Here is a 19497-nt window from a genome sequence, read left to right as displayed (position 1 = left end):
TCCTCCCGGGGTATCTCATGGATCCCAGGCTGAGGGTTCTGACACAGACCCCAGCCCCAGACCGACTAAGCGAGCTCGCTTAGATTTTCCCTCGACATCATCATATTGTGCAGGGTCTCAGAGGGGGGAATCTCTGGTTGATGATGCGGAGACAGCTGATCAGGATTCTGATCCTGAGGCCGCTCTCAATCTTGATACTCCGGACGGGGACGCCATAGTGAACGACCTTATTGCGTCCATCAATCGTATGTTGGATATTTCTCCCTCAGCTCCTCCGGTGGAGGAGTCAGCTTCTCAGCAGGAGAAATTCCGTTTCAGGTTTCCCAAGCGTACACCGAGTATGTTTCTGGACCACTCTGATTTCAGAGAGGCAGTCCAGAATCACCATGCTTGTCCAGATAAGCGTTTTTCTAAGCGCCTTAAGGATACACGTTATCCTTTTCCCCCTGACGTGGTCAAAAGTTGGGCTCAGTGTCCCAAAGTGGATCCTCCAATCTCCAGACTGGCAGCTAGATCCATACTTGCAGTGGAAGATGGGGCTTCACTCAAAGATGCCACTGACAGGCAGATGGAACTCTGGTTGAAATCCATCTATGAAGCTATCGGCGCTTCTTTTGCCCCAGCGTTCGCAGCCGTATGGGCGCTACAAGCTATCTCAGCAGGTCTAGCGCAAATTGAAGCAGCCACACGCACGTCCGCGCCACAGGTGGCGTCCATAACCACTCAGACGTCGGCATTTGCGTCTTACGCTATTAATGCTGTCCTGGACTCTGCGAGCCGTACGGCGGTTGCATCCGCCAATTCGGTGGTACTCCGCAGGGCCTTGTGGCTACGGGAATGGAAGGCAGATTCTGTTTCCAAAAAAGCGCTTAACCAGTTTGCCAATTTCTGGCGACCGATTGTTTGGCGAGCGTTTGGATGAAATCATCAAACAATCCAAGGGAAAGGATACATCCTTACCCCAGCCCAAACCGAACATACCCCAACAGAGGAAGGGGCAGTCGAGGTTTCGGTCCTTTCGGGGCGTGGGCAGGTCCCAATTCTCCTCGTCCAAAAGGCCTCAGAAAGATCAAAGGAACTCTGACGCATGGCGGTCTAAGTCACGTCCTAAAAAGGCCGCCGGAGGTGCCGCTACCAAAGCGGCTTCCTCATGACTTTCGGCCTCCTCACTCCGCATCTTCGGTCGGTGGCAGGCTCTCCCGCTTTTGCGACGCCTGGCTGCCACAAATAAAAGACCGCTGGGTGAGAGACATTCTGTCTCACGGTTACAAGATAGAGTTCATCTCTCGTCCCCCGACTCGATTCTTCAGGTCATCCCCACCTCCCGAGCGAGCCGAGGCTCTTCTGCAGGCGCTGGGCACTCTGAAGGCAGAAGGAGTGGTGGTCCCTGTTCCTCTTCAGCAACAGGGCCACGGTTTTTACTCCAACTTGTTTGTGGTCCCAAAGAAGGACGGGTCTTTCCGTCCTGTCCTGGACCTGAAACTTCTCAACAAACACGTAACGACCAGGCGGTTCCGGATGGAATCCCTCCGCTCCGTCATCGCCTCAATGTCCCAAGGAGATTTTCTTGCATCGATCGATATCAAAGATGCTTATCTCCACGTACCGATTGCTCCAGAGCACCAGCGCTTCTTGCGCTTCGCCATAGAAAACGAACACCTGCAGTTCGTGGCACTGCCGTTCGGCCTGGCAACAGCCCCACGGGTTTTCACCAAGGTTATGGCTACTGTAGTAGCAGTCCTCCACTCTCAGGGTCACTCGGTGATCCCTTACTTGGACGATCTCCTGATCAAGGCACCCTCTCAAGAGGCATGCCAACACAGCCTCGACGCTACCCTGGAGACTCTCCAGAGTTTCGGGTGGATCATCAATTTTCCAAAGTCAAATCTGACACCGGCCCAATCGCTCACATACCTTGGCATGGAGTTTCATACCCTCTCAGCGATAGTGAAGCTTCCGCTGATCAAGCAGCGGTCACTACAGACAGGGGTACAATCTCTCCTTCAAGGCCAGTCACACCCCTTGAGGCGCCTCATGCACTTCCTGGGGAAGATGGTGGCAGCAATGGAGGCAGTTCCTTTCGCGCAGTTTCACCTGCGTCCTCTTCAATGGGACATCCTACGCAAATGGGACAGGAAGCCGACGTCCCTCGACAGGAACGTCTCCCTCTCTCAGGCGACCAAAGCTTCCCTTCGGTGGTGGCTTCTTCCCACTTCATTATCGAAGGGGAAATCCTTCCTACCCCCATCCTGGGAGGTGGTCACGACGGACGCGAGTCTGTCAGGGTGGGGAGCGGTTTTTCTCCACCACAGGGCTCAGGGTACGTGGACCCAGCAAGAGTCCTCGCTTCAGATCAATGTTCTGGAAATACGGGCAGTGTATCTTGCCCTGAAAGCGTTCCAGCAGTGGCTGGAAGGCAAGCAGATCAGAATTCAGTCGGACAATTCCACAGCGGTGGCATACATCAACCACCAAGGCGGCACACGCAGTCGGCAAGCCTTCCAGGAAGTCCGGCGGATTTTGATGTGGGTGGAAGCCACGGCCTCCACCATCTCTGCAGTTCACATTCCAGGCGTGGAAAACTGGGAAACAGATTATCTCAGTCGCCAGGGCATGGACGCAGGGGAATGGTCCCTTCACTCGGACGTGTTTCAGGAGATCTGTTGCCACTGGGGGGTGCCGGACGTCGACCTCATGGCGTCCCGGCACAACAACAAGGTACCGACGTTCATGGCACGGTCTCAAGATCCCAGAGCTCTGGCGGCAGACGCCTTAGTTCAGGATTGGTCGCAGTTTTAGCTCCCTTATGTGTTTCCTCCGCTGGCACTGTTGCCCAGAGTGTTACGCAAGATCAGGGCCGACTGCCGCCGCGTCATCCTCGTCGCTCCAGACTGGCCGAGGAGGTCGTGGTACCCGGATCTGTGGCATCTCACGGTCGGCCAACCGTGGGCACTACCAGACCGACCAGACTTGCTATCTCAAGGGCCGTTTTTCCATCTGAATTCTGCGGCCCTCAACCTGACTGTGTGGCCATTGAGTCCTGGATCCTAGCGTCTTCAGGGTTATCTCAAGACGTCATTGCCACTATGAGACAGGCTAGGAAACCAACGTCCGCCAAGATCTACCACAGGACGTGGAAAATTTTCCTGTCGTGGTGCTCTGCTCAGGGTTTTTCTCCCTGGCCTTTTGCCTTGCCCACTTTTCTGTCCTTCCTTCAATCTGGACTGGAAAAGGGTTTGTCGCTCGGCTCCCTTAAGGGACAAGTCTCAGCGCTCTCTGTGTTTTTCCAGAAGCGCCTAGCCAGACTTCCACAGGTACGCACGTTCCTGCAGGGGGTTTGTCACATCGTTCCTCCTTACAAGCGGCCGTTAGAACCCTGGGATTTGAACAGGGTGCTGCTGGTTCTTCAGAAACCACCATTCGAGCCAATGAGAGATATTTCTCTCTCACGCCTTTCGCAGAAAGTGGTTTTTCTAGTAGCAGTCACTTCACTTCGGAGAGTGTCTGAGCTAGCAGCGCTGTCATGCAAAGCCCCTTTCCTGGTTTTTCACCAGGACAAGGTGGTTCTGCGTCCGGTTCCGGAATTTCTCCCTAAGGTGGTATCCCCCTTTCATCTCAATCAGGATATCTCCTTACCTTCTTTTTGTCCTCATCCAGTTCACCAATGTGAAAAGGATTTGCACTTGTTAGATCTGGTGAGCGCACTCAGACTCTACATTTCTCGTACGGCGCCCCTGCGCCGCTCGGATGCACTCTTTGTCCTTGTCGCTGGCCAGCGTAAAGGGTCACAGGCTTCCAAATCAACCTTGGCTCGGTGGATCAAGGAGCCAATTCTCGAAGCCTACCGTTCGGCTGGGCTTCCGGTTCCCTCAGGGCTGAAGGCCCATTCTACCAGAGCCGTGGGCGCGTCCTGGGCTTTGAGGCACCAGGCTACGGCTCAGCAGGTGTGTCAGGCGGCTACCTGGTCGAGCCTGCACACTTTCACGAAACACTATCAGGTGCATACCTATGCTTCGGCGGATGCCAGCCTAGGTAGACGAGTCCTTCAGGCGGCGGTTGCCCACCTGTAGGAAGAGGCCGTTTTACGGCTCTCTTACGAGGTATTATTTTACCCACCCAGGGACTGCTTTGGGACGTCCCAATTGTCTGGGTCTCCCAATGGAGCGACAAAGAAGAAGGGAATTTTGTTTACTTACCGTAAATTCCTTTTCTTCTAGCTCCAATTGGGAGACCCAGCGTCCGCCCCTGTTTTTTTGTGTACACATGTTGTTCATGTTGAATGGTTTCAGTTCTCCGATATTCCTTCTGATTGAAGTTACTTTAAACCAGTTTATAATTTTTTTTTTTCCTCCTTCTTGCTTTTGCACCAAAACTGAGGAGCCCGTGGGAGCACGGGGGGTGTATAGGCAGAAGGGGAGGGGCTTAACACTTTTAAGTGTAATACTTTGTGCGGCCTCCGGAGGCATAGCCTATACACCCCAATTGTCTGGGTCTCCCAATTGGAGCTAGAAGAAAAGGAATTTACTGTAAGTAAACAAAATTCCCTTCTTTATTGAATTGCATAAACAATTAAAACATACTTAAAAACATATACCCACACCAGGGTCTCTCCATAAATTACAGCAGTATTATAAATGGAATGTTCGCTGTGGTCAATAAGCATTCAAAATCATCATAGTTTACAACATTCCATACAATCGACTATAAATAGAGTAAGAGCAATCAGCATATCTGTTGGAGCCAGCCACAACCCATAACCTCCTAAGGTAAAGGATCTCAAGCATAGAAGGAGGCTGAAAATACAAAGTGGCCCCAACCAAACATACAGACCAGTAGTAACCTGTCTACATGTATCAGCTGCAAGCTGTAGAGACCCTGGGATACGCCCAAAAAAAAGTGTTTTTGTCCCTGATGAAGCCTACTGGCGATACGCGTGGGGCGTATCCCTATCACTGCCTCAGGGCAATTGTAGAAATACAATAGTTTATACATACAATAAATAAAGTAAATACAATAGATAGTTTTGTGATATGGTAGCATTACCCCTTGGAAAAAGCTGCTTTAGTGAAACGGGCGTTGGGATTTCTCCCTCTCCTGCCTTTCACTACATTTATTGAGGTATTGTAGTCTCTTATTAGGCTCTTGCTCTCATGCTACAAGCTACTACATGTAGAGCCTCTGTCCTCTATTACTGTACTTTTTACCTTGTTTTCTGTGACCATGTTACTCCCCCTTTCCTATGGGTTTGTTTATTTAAATGGGACATTTTTTTTGCACAGTAGCACTTTGTTGCACATTTTTCATGATGTGCCCCTCGTTTTACCTTGAACCTTGGGTGTTCTGTATATGATTGTTTCTAGGTCACAAAACTATATATTTCTACAATTGCCCCGAGGCAGTGATTGGAGGTTAATCTTCTCTGTGCCTGATTCCATTTGTAGTTTCTGTCATCCCCACACTTATGTAACCAACCTAGTCCTCCTGTCTATCAGTATACGTTTTGCTCTAAATACTTTTCATTTATGCTATTTATGTATGTTTTTTCTTTTTAAATAATGAACATTGTCATACATTTTTCTATATTAATTATCTTTTGTTTTGGTATTTTTACTTCTTTGTTCTCCTAGTTTATCTCTTTGTATATAAAGTATATACCTGTTCTGCGGTACATAAATGTATGTTTCCTCAGTTCTCTATTATGTTATGGCCTCATCCATATCGTTTCTACCTTTTAGTACGCTGCTTGCCTCCTACGTACACCTATGATTATTATTTATATTAGGAGAATCACCCTCTTGGTAGGAGTTATGGTAGAGACGTTGTAGGCGGTGGACGTGGCTTTACACTTTTCTTTTTGAAGAATAACATTCAGGATGTGTACTTTTTAGATTGGAACTGGATTGGGACCCACTTTGGAGTTTTATGCACTTGTATCTCAGGAATTACAAAGAGCTGACCTTGGCTTATGGAGAGGAGAAGAAATCACACTCGCTAATCCTAAAGGTAAGTAGGACATGCCTCATTTCTATTCAGTTCAGCTTGGGGCAAATTGATAGACCCTGAGAGTGCCTGGAGTTGTGCTATTTACAGTTGACAGTTACAAGCTTCTTGCATATTTTCAGTTTTGTTCATATTTGTTAGATACAAGGAATCCGTAGCAGAAATTCTGAATAAAAAACATTTTACTTTTTAGAGAGTCAAGAAGGGACCAAGTACATTCACAACATGCAGGGTCTGTTCGCTTTTCCCTTTGGTCAGACTGCTAAACCAGCACGTATCGATGATGTGAAAAGGAAGTTCCATTTTCTTGGGAAATTTATTGCCAAAGCCATCATGGACTTCAAACTGGTGAGTGCATGTTCAATGGTTCTGTACAGAGTAATTACACAGAACAGTGTGGTGTTATCTGGTCTGCAGCCCACCTTATTATGTCACCCATTAGCCTAGGTGACTGTATATCTAACGCACAAGTGTTTATTCCCTAGGTGGACATTCCTCTTGGAATCCCATTTTACAAATGGATGTTAAGACAGGAGTCCTCCTTGACCTCACATGATTTGGTCAATATTGACCCAGTGGTGGCAAAATCTGTTTATCATCTGGAAGAAATTGTGAGGCAGAAGAAAAGACTTGAACAGGATAAGACACTGGTATTATTTTGAGTCATTCATATTATGATGTAATATACATACCTCCCAACCGTCCCGGATTCTGTGGGACTGTCCCGATTTGAGGGTTCTCTCCTGCTCACACCTGATGTCCAGACTCCTCCCCTCAGTGCAGTGAATAAATGAAATTAAATTATCCTCTACTCTTGTAAAGCGCCATGGAATTAATAAATAATAATAATACTCTGGGTTTCCGGGATGAATTTGTGAACTCATTGTCCATAGGCAGCAGCTCTACCACTGAGCTACTGCCTTTAATGAAAGACAAAGGAAGATTTGGTAATCTGGACCTCTGTGTTGCAGCAGAGCAACCAAAAGCAAATGATTCAGATACATAATAGATAATAGATATAGAGATAGATGATAGAGAAGGATAGATAATACTATCTAGAGAGATAGAGGGATAGATAGATAGATAGATAGATAATGCATATCTGTGTAGGTGAAGGTAAGAATCAGATTAATTTGTTCCCATAAAACTACTATAAAGAATTGAGAAAGAAAAAAAAAAGAAATATATACACAGTACAGACCAAAAGTTTGGACACACCTCCTCATTCAAAGAGTTTGCTTTATTTTCATGACTCTAAAAATTGTAGATTCACATTGAAGACATCAAAACTATGAATGAAAACATGTGGAATGAAATACTTAAAGTGTGAAACAACTGAAAATATGTCTTATATTCTAGGTTCTTCAAAGTAGCCACCTTTTGCTTTGATTACTGCTTTGCACACTCTTTGCATTCTCTTAATGAGCTTGAAGAGGTAGTCACTGGAAATGGTTTTACAACAGTCTTGAAGGAGTTCCCAGAGATGCTTAGCACTTGTTGGCCCTTTTGCCTTCACTCTGCGGTCCAGCTCACCCCAAACCATCTCGATTGGGTTCAGGTCTGGTGACAGTGGAGGCCAGGTCATCTGGCATAGCATCCCATCACTCTCCTTCTTAGTCAACTCGCCCTTACACAGCCTGGAGGTGTGTTTGGGGTCATTGTCCTGTAGAAAAATAAATGATGGTTCAACTAAACGCAAACCAGGTGGAATAGCACACCGCTGCAAGATGCTGTGGTAGCCATGCTGGTTTAGTATGCCTTCAATTTTGAATAAATCCCTAACAGTGTCACCAGCAAAGCACCCCCACACCATCACACCTCCTCCTCCATGCTTGACGGTGGGAACCAGCCATGTAGAGTCCATCCGTTCACCTTTTCTACAAAGACACGGTGGTTGGATCCAAAGATCTCAAATTTGGACTCATCAGACCAAAGCACAGATTTCCACTGGTCTAATGTTCATTCCTTGTGGTGTTTAGCCCAAACAAGTCTCTTCTGCTTGTTGCCTGTCCTTAGCAGTGGTTTCCTAGCAGCTATTTTACCATGAAGGCCTGCTGCACAAAGTCTCTTCTTAATAGTTGTTCTAGAGATGAGAAGGTGTGTCCAAACTTTTTGTCTGTACTGTATATATATAAAATCTTTATTTTCACCCTCTTGGATTCAAACCATCAACTTTCAAACACATATCCGGCAGCCCTTAGCTGTTGAGCCACTAGGAATGATGATGTTAGAGGTAGGATTTTATATGGCTAAACCTACAATGCAGCCACTGATTACACAGCACACAGAGCTCCATTGTACAGAGCAGTAGTTTAGTTCTGTGTTCTGTATCCTAGAGGGAGCGGAAAAGAGATTTTTTTTTCTTGTAATAAAATTACTAAAAATAATTAAAAAATTAAAACAATGTAATTTTGATTGCGCTTTTTTATAAAATAATAAACATCACAAATCAGCAAATAACATGGACATATTTGGTGTCCCTGTAATCATAAAGACCCGAACACAGCGATCAGATTATTTATGGGATCAGTAAATGGAGTAAAAAAAAAAGGCGCGATTAATTATTTTTCTCTATGAAACCCATACAAAATGTAATAAAAATGTATCACTGAGGCCGTGTTTACACGGAGGGTAAATGCTGCGTTTTTTTAAGCAGGTGTCCGCCAGCGCAATAACAGTCTTCTCTGATTATTGTGTGTTTGCGGTATTTTTATGCATTGTTCCTCTTATTTGATACATGTTTGTGCAGATGTGAATCCTGAAGCTTATAAAGAAAAAAAAAACCCTCAAATCTGCACAGTTCAGCGGTGTCTTTAGATGCAAAAGGGTGGACATTTCATTCCATCTCATCGACTTTGGACATTTAGACCGTGTTCATATGTAGCATAAATGCTCGGTTTTTCTGCTGCTTTTTTGCACATATATTCTTCTGTGTTTAAATGTCCAAGCAAAGTGGATGTGATTCCATTAAAAGACTGCTGAACTCTGCGGTTTTAGTGCTTTTTTTTCCTCTACAGGTTTTTATGTGGAACTTAAAAATGCAGGAGAAAACTACAGATACTTTTATAAGAGCAGAATCCAAGCTTTTCTGTACTGTAAAAAACACTTGAAAACGCAGATTCACATCTGTACCAAAATGGAGAAAAGGCATAAAAAATGCAGCAAAAATTTAATAATCAGAGAAGATTGCTATTGTGTAGTTTGGTGCAGACAGCGGCATAAGCAAAAAACACCTGATTTATGCAACGTGTGAACACTGCTTTATAGACACAAATAAGCAACATGTCATATTGTGACGCTTATATAAATATAAGAAATTTCTGGTTGCTCTGACTATGAATGGACAGTCCAGGGCATCTGCTGAATGACCCTTAGGCTATGTCCGCACGTTGCTTTTTACCTGCTTTTTACCTGCTTTTTTGCTGCTTTTTCAACTGCAGCATTTAATGCCAAAATGGTTGTGTTCTGCTTTTCAAGCAAAGTCTATGGGAATTTGGGTTTCTTGTCCGCACTATGCAGTTCAAACTGCAGCCTTTTTGTTGCAGAACTTTGGTCAAAAACTCAGCTTTGCAGTGCAAAACCCAAATGGCAAAAACAATTGACATGTGAATTGTTTTTGCCATTTGGGTTTTGCACTGCAAAGCTGAGTTTTTGACCAAAGTTCTGCAACAAAAAGGCTGCAGTTTGAACAGCATAGTGCGGACAAGAAACCCAAATTCCCATAGACTTTGCTTGAAAAGCAGAACACAACCATTTTGGCATTAAACGCTGCAGTTGAAAAAGCAGCAAAAAAGCAGGTAAAAAGCAGGTAAAAAGCAACGTGCGGACATAGCCTTACTGACAAATCGGTGTGGCTGTGGGCGTGGTCAAAACTTGCGCCACAGACTTTCTCCCTCTTTCTGTTCTTCAAAAGTTGGGAGGTATGAATATATACATGGAACTACCTTTGTACACTGAATATTGCCTAAGAAAACTGTCATAAATTTGCAATATGTACCTTCCTTATGTTCTCCTTTATATGAGTAGAAGATCCTCCTATTGGCTGACTTGGAGATTATTACTTTTTCTTAATCCACCACATCTTCAGATTGTAGACGTCTCCACCAGGCAGTGGAGGGACTTTGGCAAAATGACCTATAATGGCTGTTTGTTGGATATACCTCTGCATGCAAATTTCACATCATATTTGTGAAGTGGGTGTATGTTGGGATGACTTCTGACATGTACGCCACACTTTCCACATTACTACTTTACTTCTATAGAGCCTGTGCCCATCAGTATGTGTTTTTTACACATAGCCTCTTTTATATTCTATGGGGTGGTTCATGTCTGATTTTTTTTCCTTGGAATAATTGGTCTTACAAAAGCCCAGAGACTTGTCCGATATTGATCCAAGTGTTGGATCAATCTTGACAACAAAAGTCTATGAATCTGTGGAAAAAAAATTGGAGAGCACTCCAAAGCCATCTAACGGCTGTACGTTTTTCACAGGCAGTTTGATGGGACGGGCTTGAGAAACATCCATCAGTTTTTTTGTTTTGTTGTTTTTTCATCCAAACTCTTATGGCAAAAAATTGGTACTCTGACCAAACTCTGATCAAAGACACCGATGATACTTGGACCATTTTGTGCGTAGAAGAAAAATTGCTGACATATTAATGAGACCTTAGTCAGAGTTATGGAAGAGTAGTAGGCTATGCTTTTCCATATTATGGTATAAAGTATATAAAAAAAAAGAAATGTAGATTCTATCTATATATCACGTCCTATGGTTTGTTTTTTTACATTGTGACACTATGAAACACCAGTACGTCCGTTTGGCATCTGTGGGTGGTGGCTATTCACATTATATCTGTCTAAATCCATAAGGTAAATGTGACCCAGGCAGATACCCTGACAGCCATTCAGTATCATGGTTCAGACTGAGTCACTTTGGACTCTGTTCTAGTAGTGTCCATCTTTTTAGGCAAACACAAAACCATAATCTACCAGGCTATTGTGTCTGCCTAGAAGACAGATCCCACCAAAATGGAGTCTACTCAGTCCTGTCCCGCTCTATTGAATGGCACACTCGGGACTTATATTTGATTCCCGTTTTTTGTGGCTTAAGATAGAAACCCCAATGTTGTACCCAGTGTACTGACCTGTAGTAATGTTAATTAGGCCTTGCGTATACTCCTTGGCTTACACAGTAAACAGAGGTCATGCCTAGATGATAGTGTGAAAGCCCCTTCCTTATCAGCCACCAGGTGGCATATGTGCTTGTTATACCGAACGTTACCGACTGTCAGTTGTAACAAAAATTTAGAAAGTTAGTTTCTCTTTCGTTTCATTGGGGGACACAGGACCGTGGGTGTATGCTGCTGTCACTAGGAGGTTGACACTAAGTAGACAAAAAAAGTTAGCTCCTCCCTAGCAGTATATACCCTGAGCCGGAGGCGGATTTAGATCAGTTTTTGCTTAGTGTCGTAGGAGGCTGATGTGGGCCGTCTCGGCCCCCCTCATCCATTTGATTTTTTTGCGTATTTTTAATTTTTTCTCGGCGACGCTCATCGCTCTCATTCCTATTTTCTTTATCGTTCCTTTGGGAGACCCATACCATGGGTGTTTAGCTTCTGCCTCCGGAGGACACACAAAGTACTACACTTAAAAGTGTAGCTCCTCCCTCTGAGCTTATACACCCCCTGGTAGCCAGTCCTAGCCAGTTTATTGCTTTGTGTCAGGAGGCATACCTCCACACATGCATTTTCATCTGATTTGTTTGACTTTTGGAAAGAGTTTGAAGAAAAGCGGGTCCATGTCTGGACTCCCGGCATGTCCCTTCTCACCCCACTGTGTCGGCGGTGTTGTTAAGGTTGATTTACAAGGCTGGAGCCTTACATGCCGCGCTCCTTCACCATCCCTTCTGGGCTCTGGCTTGAAGTGGGAGCCAGCACGGTCTCCATGCCTGGCAGGAGTCCAGTCTCCATCCACAGCCCCTTGAGGATTCTGTTGGACCGGAGCACTCATCCCCAGGGACATGGCCCTGCGTCTCAACAGCTAAGTACCTGAGACGTTTATGTTGGGGGTCTTTATTGTAAGGGGAGAGTATGCTGTATGTGATTGTTTTATCTTTTCCGGCGGATTCTCTAGCTTTTGCCTGAGAACCGCGCCGATGGTGCCTGCTTGTCGGCCTCGCCGCTTAAATTTAGGCCCCGGCTTCGCCGGAGGTCTAGTTTCATTTTCCTGCCCTCGCATGTCACTCATGCAGAGGGACAGATTCGGCTCCTCCCGGCGGCTGTTCTACACAGGGGAGGGACACTCCCCACTGCTGGGGCGTCCCTCCTTCCCTGCAGGTCTCTATAGCCCTCCAGTTCCCGCTCTTTTATAGGAACGCCTCCTAGTCATTTCTCAGGCAGAGTTCACTCTGCTCTGGGACATCCTGCATTCTGCATCTCTGCTGAGGTGCTGCGACTGGGGGACCGGGCTTCGGGATCTGGAGGGCACACAAGCCGGTCTCCGTTTGTGGACCTCTGTATACCAGCAGCATGTCTCACACAAGGAGCAAGGCTCCAAAGCTTTATTCTGCATGCACTGCATGTAAGCTCCTGCTGCCTGAGCCGAGCATTTATCCACACTGTAATGGTTGCTCTAACTTGGCGGTGCCACAGCCTGGAGTCTCACCCCCAGTGGTCTCTCAGGCTGCTGCTGCACCTGTGATTGAACCCCCGGCCTGGGTAGAGTCCTTTTCTAGGTCCATATCCCAGTCATTTGCTGAGTCCATGGGACTTTTGTCCAGGACTTTGATGAATATGCATCAGCCCCCCTCACAGGGTGCCTCTAATACTCTTGACAGAGGACTCCTATCCTCTGACCTCCGTCCATCAGAGCTCACGGAGGATTCATCATCTGATCCCAGACCCCGTCCTTCTAGGAGAAGGCGCAGGGTTTCCTCCCCCTCCCCATCCCACGGCTCTGTCTCAAGAGCTGACCCTCAAGATGAGGAGGATGCCCTCACTGGGGGCTCGGAGGCTAACTCCATGTATACCATCGATTTCTCTGAGGGTGACTCGGACCTTAGTGATTTGATTGCTTCTATTAATTCTGTGCTGGATCTCAATCCGCCACAGTTTCAGAGGAGCAACTCTCTTTGGCAGAAAAACATCAGTTTACCTCGCCTAAGAGAGTGAAGAGTGTGTTCTTTAACCACTCCAGTTTTCAGACCGCTGTGACCAAACCCAGGGCCTGCCCTGACAAACGCTTTCCAAAGCGTGGTTCTGATGACCGGTTTCCATTTCCACCTGAGGTGGTCAAGGACTGGTCTCACTCCCCAAAGGTAGACCCTCCGGTGCCTAGGCTATCAGCCCGGACCGTTGTGTCGGCGGCTGACGGCACCTCTCTTAAGGATTCCACTGACCGTCAGATTGACCTTCTGGCCAAATCTGTGTATGAAGCTATGGGGGCCGCGTTTTCCCCGTCTTTTGCAGCAGTGTGGGCTCTCAAAGCCATCTCTGCTTCTCTAGAGGAGATGCATTCCCTCACCATGGAATCTATGCCTGAGATGGTTACCTTAACTGCTCAGGCTTCAGCCTTTTCATCTTATGCCATGTCTACCATGCTAGAGGCTGCTCACCGCACTGCGGTGGCTTCAGCTAATTCTCTTGTTATCCGCAGGATTTTGTGGCTTCGAGAGTGGAAGGCAGATGCTTCTTCCAAGAAGTTTCTTGCTGGGCTCCCTTTTGCTGGTTCACGGCTGTTTGGTGAACAGCTGGATGAAATCATTAAAGAAGCTACTGGCGGGAAGAGTACTTCCATGCCACAAACCAAGACCAGGAAACCCGTCCAGGGTAGGAATCAATCGAGGTTTCGTTCCTCCAACTGGTCATCCTCTAAGCCTTCCGCCTCGTCCGCTAACTCAGCCAAGGATCAGAAATCCAACTGGCGCCCAAAAGCGCGTCCGCAGAAGACCGCAGGAGGTTCTGCCACTAAGGCAGCTTCCTCAAGACTCTCGGCCCGCTCCAGCCACGTCCTTAGTCGATGGCAGGCTCTCCCACTTTGGCGACGCTTGGTTAAAGCAAGTCTCCGATCAGTGGGTGAGAGACATCATATCTCACGGCTACAGGATAGAATTCTCTTCCAGCCCTCCAAACAGATTTTTTCTCTCAACTCCCCCCTGCTCCAAGGCCACCGCCTTCTCGCAGGCCGTGGCGTCCTTGCAGGCAAACGGAGTGATTGTCCCAGTTCCCGCTCAGGAACGGTTCAGAGGTTTTTACTGAAATCTCTTCCTAGTTCCAAAAAAGGACGGTACCTTCCGGCCCATCCTGGATCTCAAGCTTCTCAACAAGCGTGTCCGGGTGCGGCATTTTCGCATGGAGTCTCTGCGATCAGTCATTGCCTCTATGACCCAAGGGGAGTTCCTGGCGTCCATCGACATCAGAGATGCCTATCTACATGTGCCAATCGCAGTGTCACATCAGCGTTGGTTACGTTTTGCGATAGGAGAGGATCATTTCCAATTCGTGGCTCTCCCCTTCGGGTTAGCCACGGCCCCTCGGGTATTCACCAAGGTCATGGCGGCAGTGATTGCGGTCTTGCACGTCCAGGGGTTAGCAGTGCTTCTTTATCTGGACGACCTTCTGGTCAAGGGTACATCCATCGCAGACTGTCAGCGGAGTGTTTCGCTCACTCTCGCCACCCTGGCCCAATTCGGGTGGATTGTCAATCTTCCCAAATCCACTCTGACTCCGACCCAGAGTCTCACGTACCTAGGGATGCAGTTCGAGACTTTGCCGGCACTTGTGAAGTTGCCCTTAATCAAACAGCAGTCTCTCCGGCTAGCGGTGCGCTCTCTGCTGAGGCCCCGCCGTTATTCCCTCAGGCGCCTGATGCAGGTGCTGGGTCAAATCGTGGCCTCCATGGAGGCGGTTCCCTTTGCCCAGTTCCATCTGCGTCCTCTGCAGCTGGACATTCTCCGCTGTTGGGACAAGCGGCCTTCCTCCTTACAGAGGTTAGTGGCTCTGTCGCCACGGACCAGGAGCTCTCTTCAGTGGTGGCTTCGACCCCTCTCCCTGTCCCAAGGGCGCTCCTTCTTGACTCCGTCCTGGGTGATTCTCACCACGGATGCCAGCCTTTCCGGCTGGGGAGCGGTACATCTCCACCACAGAGCACAGGGCACTTGGACTCCGTCCGAGTCAGCCCTTTCAATCAATGTGCTGGAAACCAGAGCTGTGCTTCTAGCTCTCCTAGCCTTTCACCACCTGTTGGCGGGCAGGCACATTCGAGTCCAGTCAGACAACGCGAAAGCGGTTGCCTACATCAATCACCAAGGCGGGACACGCAGCCGCCTGGCAATGTTGGAGGTCCAACGCATTCTTCAATGGGTGGAGGACTCCAAGTCCACCATATCCGCAGTCCACATCCCTGGCGTAGAAAACTGGGAGGCAGATTATCTCAGCCGTCAATCCGTGGACGGTGGCGATTGGTCCCTGCACCCGGCAGTGTTTCAGTCAATCTGCCGCAAGTGGGGCACTCCGGACGTGGACCTAATGGCATCCCGTCACAACAACAAGGTTTCGGTTTACGTGGCTCGCTCCCACGATCCTCAGGCCTTCGCCGCGGACGCTCTGGTTCAAGACTGGTCCCAGTTTCGTCTGTCCTACGTGTTTCCCCCTCTAGCTCTCTTGCCCAGAGTCCTGCGCAAGATCAGAATGGAGGGCCGTCGAGTCATCCTCATTGCATCGGACTGGCCCAGGCGAGCTTGGTATCCGGACCTGCTCCAACTGTCCGTGGAGATGCCGTGGCATCTTCCGGACCGTCCAGACCTGCTCTCGCAAGGTCCGTTTTTCCGCCCGAATTCTGCGGCACTCAAATTGACGGCGTGGCTCTTGAGTCCTGGATTTTGACGGCTTCTGGTATTCCTCCTGAAGTCATCTCCACTATGACTCGGGCTTCCTCCGTCAAGATCTATCACAGGACTTGGAAAATTTTCCTGTCCTGGTGTCGCTCTTCCGGCTATTCTCCTTGGCCATTCTCGTTGCCGACCCTTCTGTCTTTTTTACAGTCCGGTCTGCAGCTAGGACTGTCCCTCAACTCTCTCAAGGGACAAGTCTCAGCTCTATCAGTGCTGTTCCAGCGGCGTCTCGCCCGGCTGGCTCAGGTTCGCACCTTCATGCAAGGTGCGTCTCACATCATTCCGCCTTATCGGCGGCCCTTGGATCCCTGGGACCTTAACTTGGTCCTCACGGTATTGCAGAAACCCCCTTTCGAGCCCCTTAGGGAGGTTTCTTTGTATCGTCTTTCTCAAAAGGTGGCCTTTCTAGTTGCCATAACTTCTCTCAGGAGAGTCTCTGATTTGGCTGCGCTCTCCTCGGAGTCACCTTTTTTGGTTTTTCACCAAGACAAGGTAGTTCTCCGTCCGACCCCGGACTTTCTTCCTAAGGTGGTCTCTCCCTTCCACCTTAACCAGGATCTTTCCTTGCCTTCCTTCTGTCCGGCCCCTGTTCATCGCTTTGAGAAAGCAATGCATACTCTAGATCTGGTGCGTGCTCTCCGGATTTATGTGTCTCGCACCGCTGCGCTTAGGCGATGCACCTCTCTTTTTGTGCTAACCTCAGGGTGGCGCAAGGGTCTCTCTGCTTCTAAGCCGACCTTGGCCCGTTGGATTAGATCGACCATTTCGGACGCCTACCAGAGCACTCAGGTGCCTCCCCCGCCGGGGATCAAAGCACACTCGACCAGAGCTGTCGGTGCCTCTTGGGCTTTTAGGCACCAGGCTACGGCTCAACAAGTCTGTCAGGCTGCCACTTGGACTAGCCTGCATACCTTTTCGAAGCAAGTGCATGCTCATGCTTCGGCAGATGCGAGCTTGGGCAGACGCATCCTTCAGGCGGCTGTCGCCCACTTGTGAAGTTAGGCTCCGCCTACTTCTTAGTTTTTCTGTTTATTCCCACCCAGGGACAGCTTTGGAACGTCCCATGGTATGGGTCTCCCAAAGGAACGATAAAGAAAAAGAGAATTTTGTTACTTACCGTAAATTCTTTTTCTTATAGTCCCGTATTGGGAGACCCAGCTCCCTCCCTGTTGCCTGTTGGCAATTTTCTTGTTCCGTGTGTTATCACCGGCTGTTGTCGTGGACAGATTCTCCGGTTGTTCCGGTTCTTACTCGGTTCTACTTGTGGGTGGCTATTCTCCTTCAGCTTTTGCACTAAACTGGCTAGGACTGGCTACCAGGGGGTGTATAAGCTCAGAGGGAGGAGCTACACTTTTAAGTGTAGTACTTTGTGTGTCCTCCGGAGGCAGACGCTAAACACCCATGGTCTGGGTCTCCCAATACGGAACTATAAGAAAAAGAATTTACGGTAAGTAACAAAATTCTCTTTTTCTTCAGCGCTCTATTGGGAGACCCAGACGATTGGGGTATAGCTACTGCCCTCTGGAGGCCACACAAAGCACTACATTAAAAGTGCAAGGCCCCTCCCCCTCTGGCTATACCCCCCCCGTGGTATCACGGGTTCTCCAGTTTTAGCTTTGTGTGCGAAGGAGGTCAGACATTCCATGCATAGCTCCACAGATTTTAGTCAGCAGTAGCTGCTGACTATTTCGGATGGAAGAAAAGAGGACACATATAGTGTCCCCAGCATGCTCCCTTCTCACCCCTGGATGGTGTTGTAAGGTTGAGGTACCTATTGCTGGTACAGGGCTGGAGCCTGACATGCTGTTTTCCTTCCACATCCCCTGGTAGGGCTCTGTGGAAGTGGGATCCTGCCGGCCTCTCAGCTCTGACGCCGGGCTCCATCCACAGACCCATTAGAACCTGATGGAGACGGAGCAGGAGTACGATCAGGGACAGGCCCTGCATCATACAGGTACTCTGTGTCCCCGGCAGGCACAGACACACTCCGGGCTGGCTGGGTGATGTAGTGCGCCGGGGACCGCAACGTTGGAGCTAGTGTCCCTACAGATTACTGGGGGATTGTTTGTGTATGGGAACGCAGCGCCGACCCCCTCTGGACAGGGCGGCGCTGCTGTGACTTGTGGTGCGTCGGGGATCCGCCGTCCGCGCTTTTACGGCGGCGGCGGTTATAAATTGAGTCCCCGGCTTTTTGGGCCTAGGACGCCGGCAGCTCCGATTCGTTCCCGCCCCCACCCTGTCATTCAGGGTAGGGGAGAGACGCTGTTCGCTAGCAGCGACGTGGGCTGGAGCCTGATTTACATGCTCCAGCCCTCACACTAGGCACAGAGGGAAGCAGGCTTCCCGCTCTTAGCCAGGAACGCCCAGGGCCCGCCCCCCTTCTCTCTCAGGACGCCGGCAGCCATTACATGCAGTCTGGCTGGAGGAAGGACGCAAGGCTCTGGGAGACCTGGACTAGGGGCTATCTGGCGACCACACACCCGCTTTTTAAGCGGGCGGTAAGCGATTTTTCTGTGCTGGTCCCTCTAGTGCCTCACGGTGTATTGGTGTACTGTGTAGGATATAGAGATATTGTATTTCTTGCACTGTAAGGTCGCTTCTGGCTGCATCTCCCAGATCACTCTGTGGAAGCAACAACATGCCATCCTCAAAACGCAAGGCTGCCAAGGCTAGGGCTGTGTATACTGCGTGTGCTGCATGTGGGGCTAATCTACCAGCAGGCTCCGATGACCCCCATTGTGTGCAATGCTCCGACCCGGTGCTGCTTCGCCAGCCGGAGTCAGGAGGGAGAGTGACCCAGGCTGAGACGCCTGTAAGTCCTGCCCCGGTGACAGGGACAGACTTTGCAGTTTTTGCTGATAATATGTCTGTCTCTATGGCAAAAATACTTGAAACCTTGCAATCTATGCATGGGGCTCAGTCTTTGGGCACGGCGAGGCCTCTGTCCTCAGGTCCCCCTCACTTGGAATTAATCCAGCCCACAGGGGAGTCCCCGGCTTCACAGGCCGAGGATTATGACTCAGATGATAGCCCCAGCCACCCTAAGCGACCTCGCTGGGAAAGACCCTCGACGTCATCACACTGCTCAGGGTCTCAGCGCAATCAGTCTCCCTGTGATGTGTCTGATGAGAGTGATCAGGAATCCATTCCTGGAACCCCTCTCAACCTGGATACCCCTGATGGGGATGCCATGGTAAACGACCTTATCTCAGCCATCAATAGGCTGTTGGATATTTCTCCCCCAGCCCCTTCAGCAGAAGAGGCGGCTGCGGAGCAGGAGAAGTTTCGTTTCCTTTATCCCAAGCGTAAATTGAGTGCTTTGTTGGATCACGCTGACTTCAGAGAATCAATCCAGAAGCACGACGCTCACCCAGAAAGGCGTTTCTCTAAACGATCTAAAGATACGCGTTTCCCTTTCCCCCCTGAGGTGGTCAAGCGCTGGACACAGTGTCCAAAGGTAGACCCCCCGATTTCCAAACTCGCAGCTAGGTCCATAGTTGCAGTGGAGGATGGCGCTTCACTTAAAGATGCCAATGACAGACAGATGGACCTTTGGTTAAAATCTGTCTATGAAGCTATCGGCGCGTCGTTTGCTCCGGCATTCGCAG

General features: G+C 48.8%; 1 protein-coding gene across 1 annotated transcript in view; it reads left to right on the top strand.

The window, feature by feature from the left end:
* Window positions 1-19497, top strand: part of LOC142296903 (E3 ubiquitin-protein ligase TRIP12-like) — a 498462-nt gene that overhangs the window by 417234 nt on the left and 61731 nt on the right. Inside the window, exons 31-33 of the mRNA XM_075341010.1 lie at window positions 5889-6003; window positions 6194-6348; window positions 6486-6650. Of these exons, the coding sequence (XP_075197125.1) occupies window positions 5889-6003; window positions 6194-6348; window positions 6486-6650 (435 nt within the window). The remainder of the gene's footprint in view (window positions 1-5888; window positions 6004-6193; window positions 6349-6485; window positions 6651-19497) is intronic.

This window comes from Anomaloglossus baeobatrachus, chromosome 3, assembly GCF_048569485.1.
Source record: "Anomaloglossus baeobatrachus isolate aAnoBae1 chromosome 3, aAnoBae1.hap1, whole genome shotgun sequence".
NCBI lineage: Eukaryota > Metazoa > Chordata > Amphibia > Anura > Aromobatidae > Anomaloglossus > Anomaloglossus baeobatrachus.
Note: the sequence above shows the minus strand (reverse complement) of the source record. Positions and strands in the feature narration are given on the sequence as shown.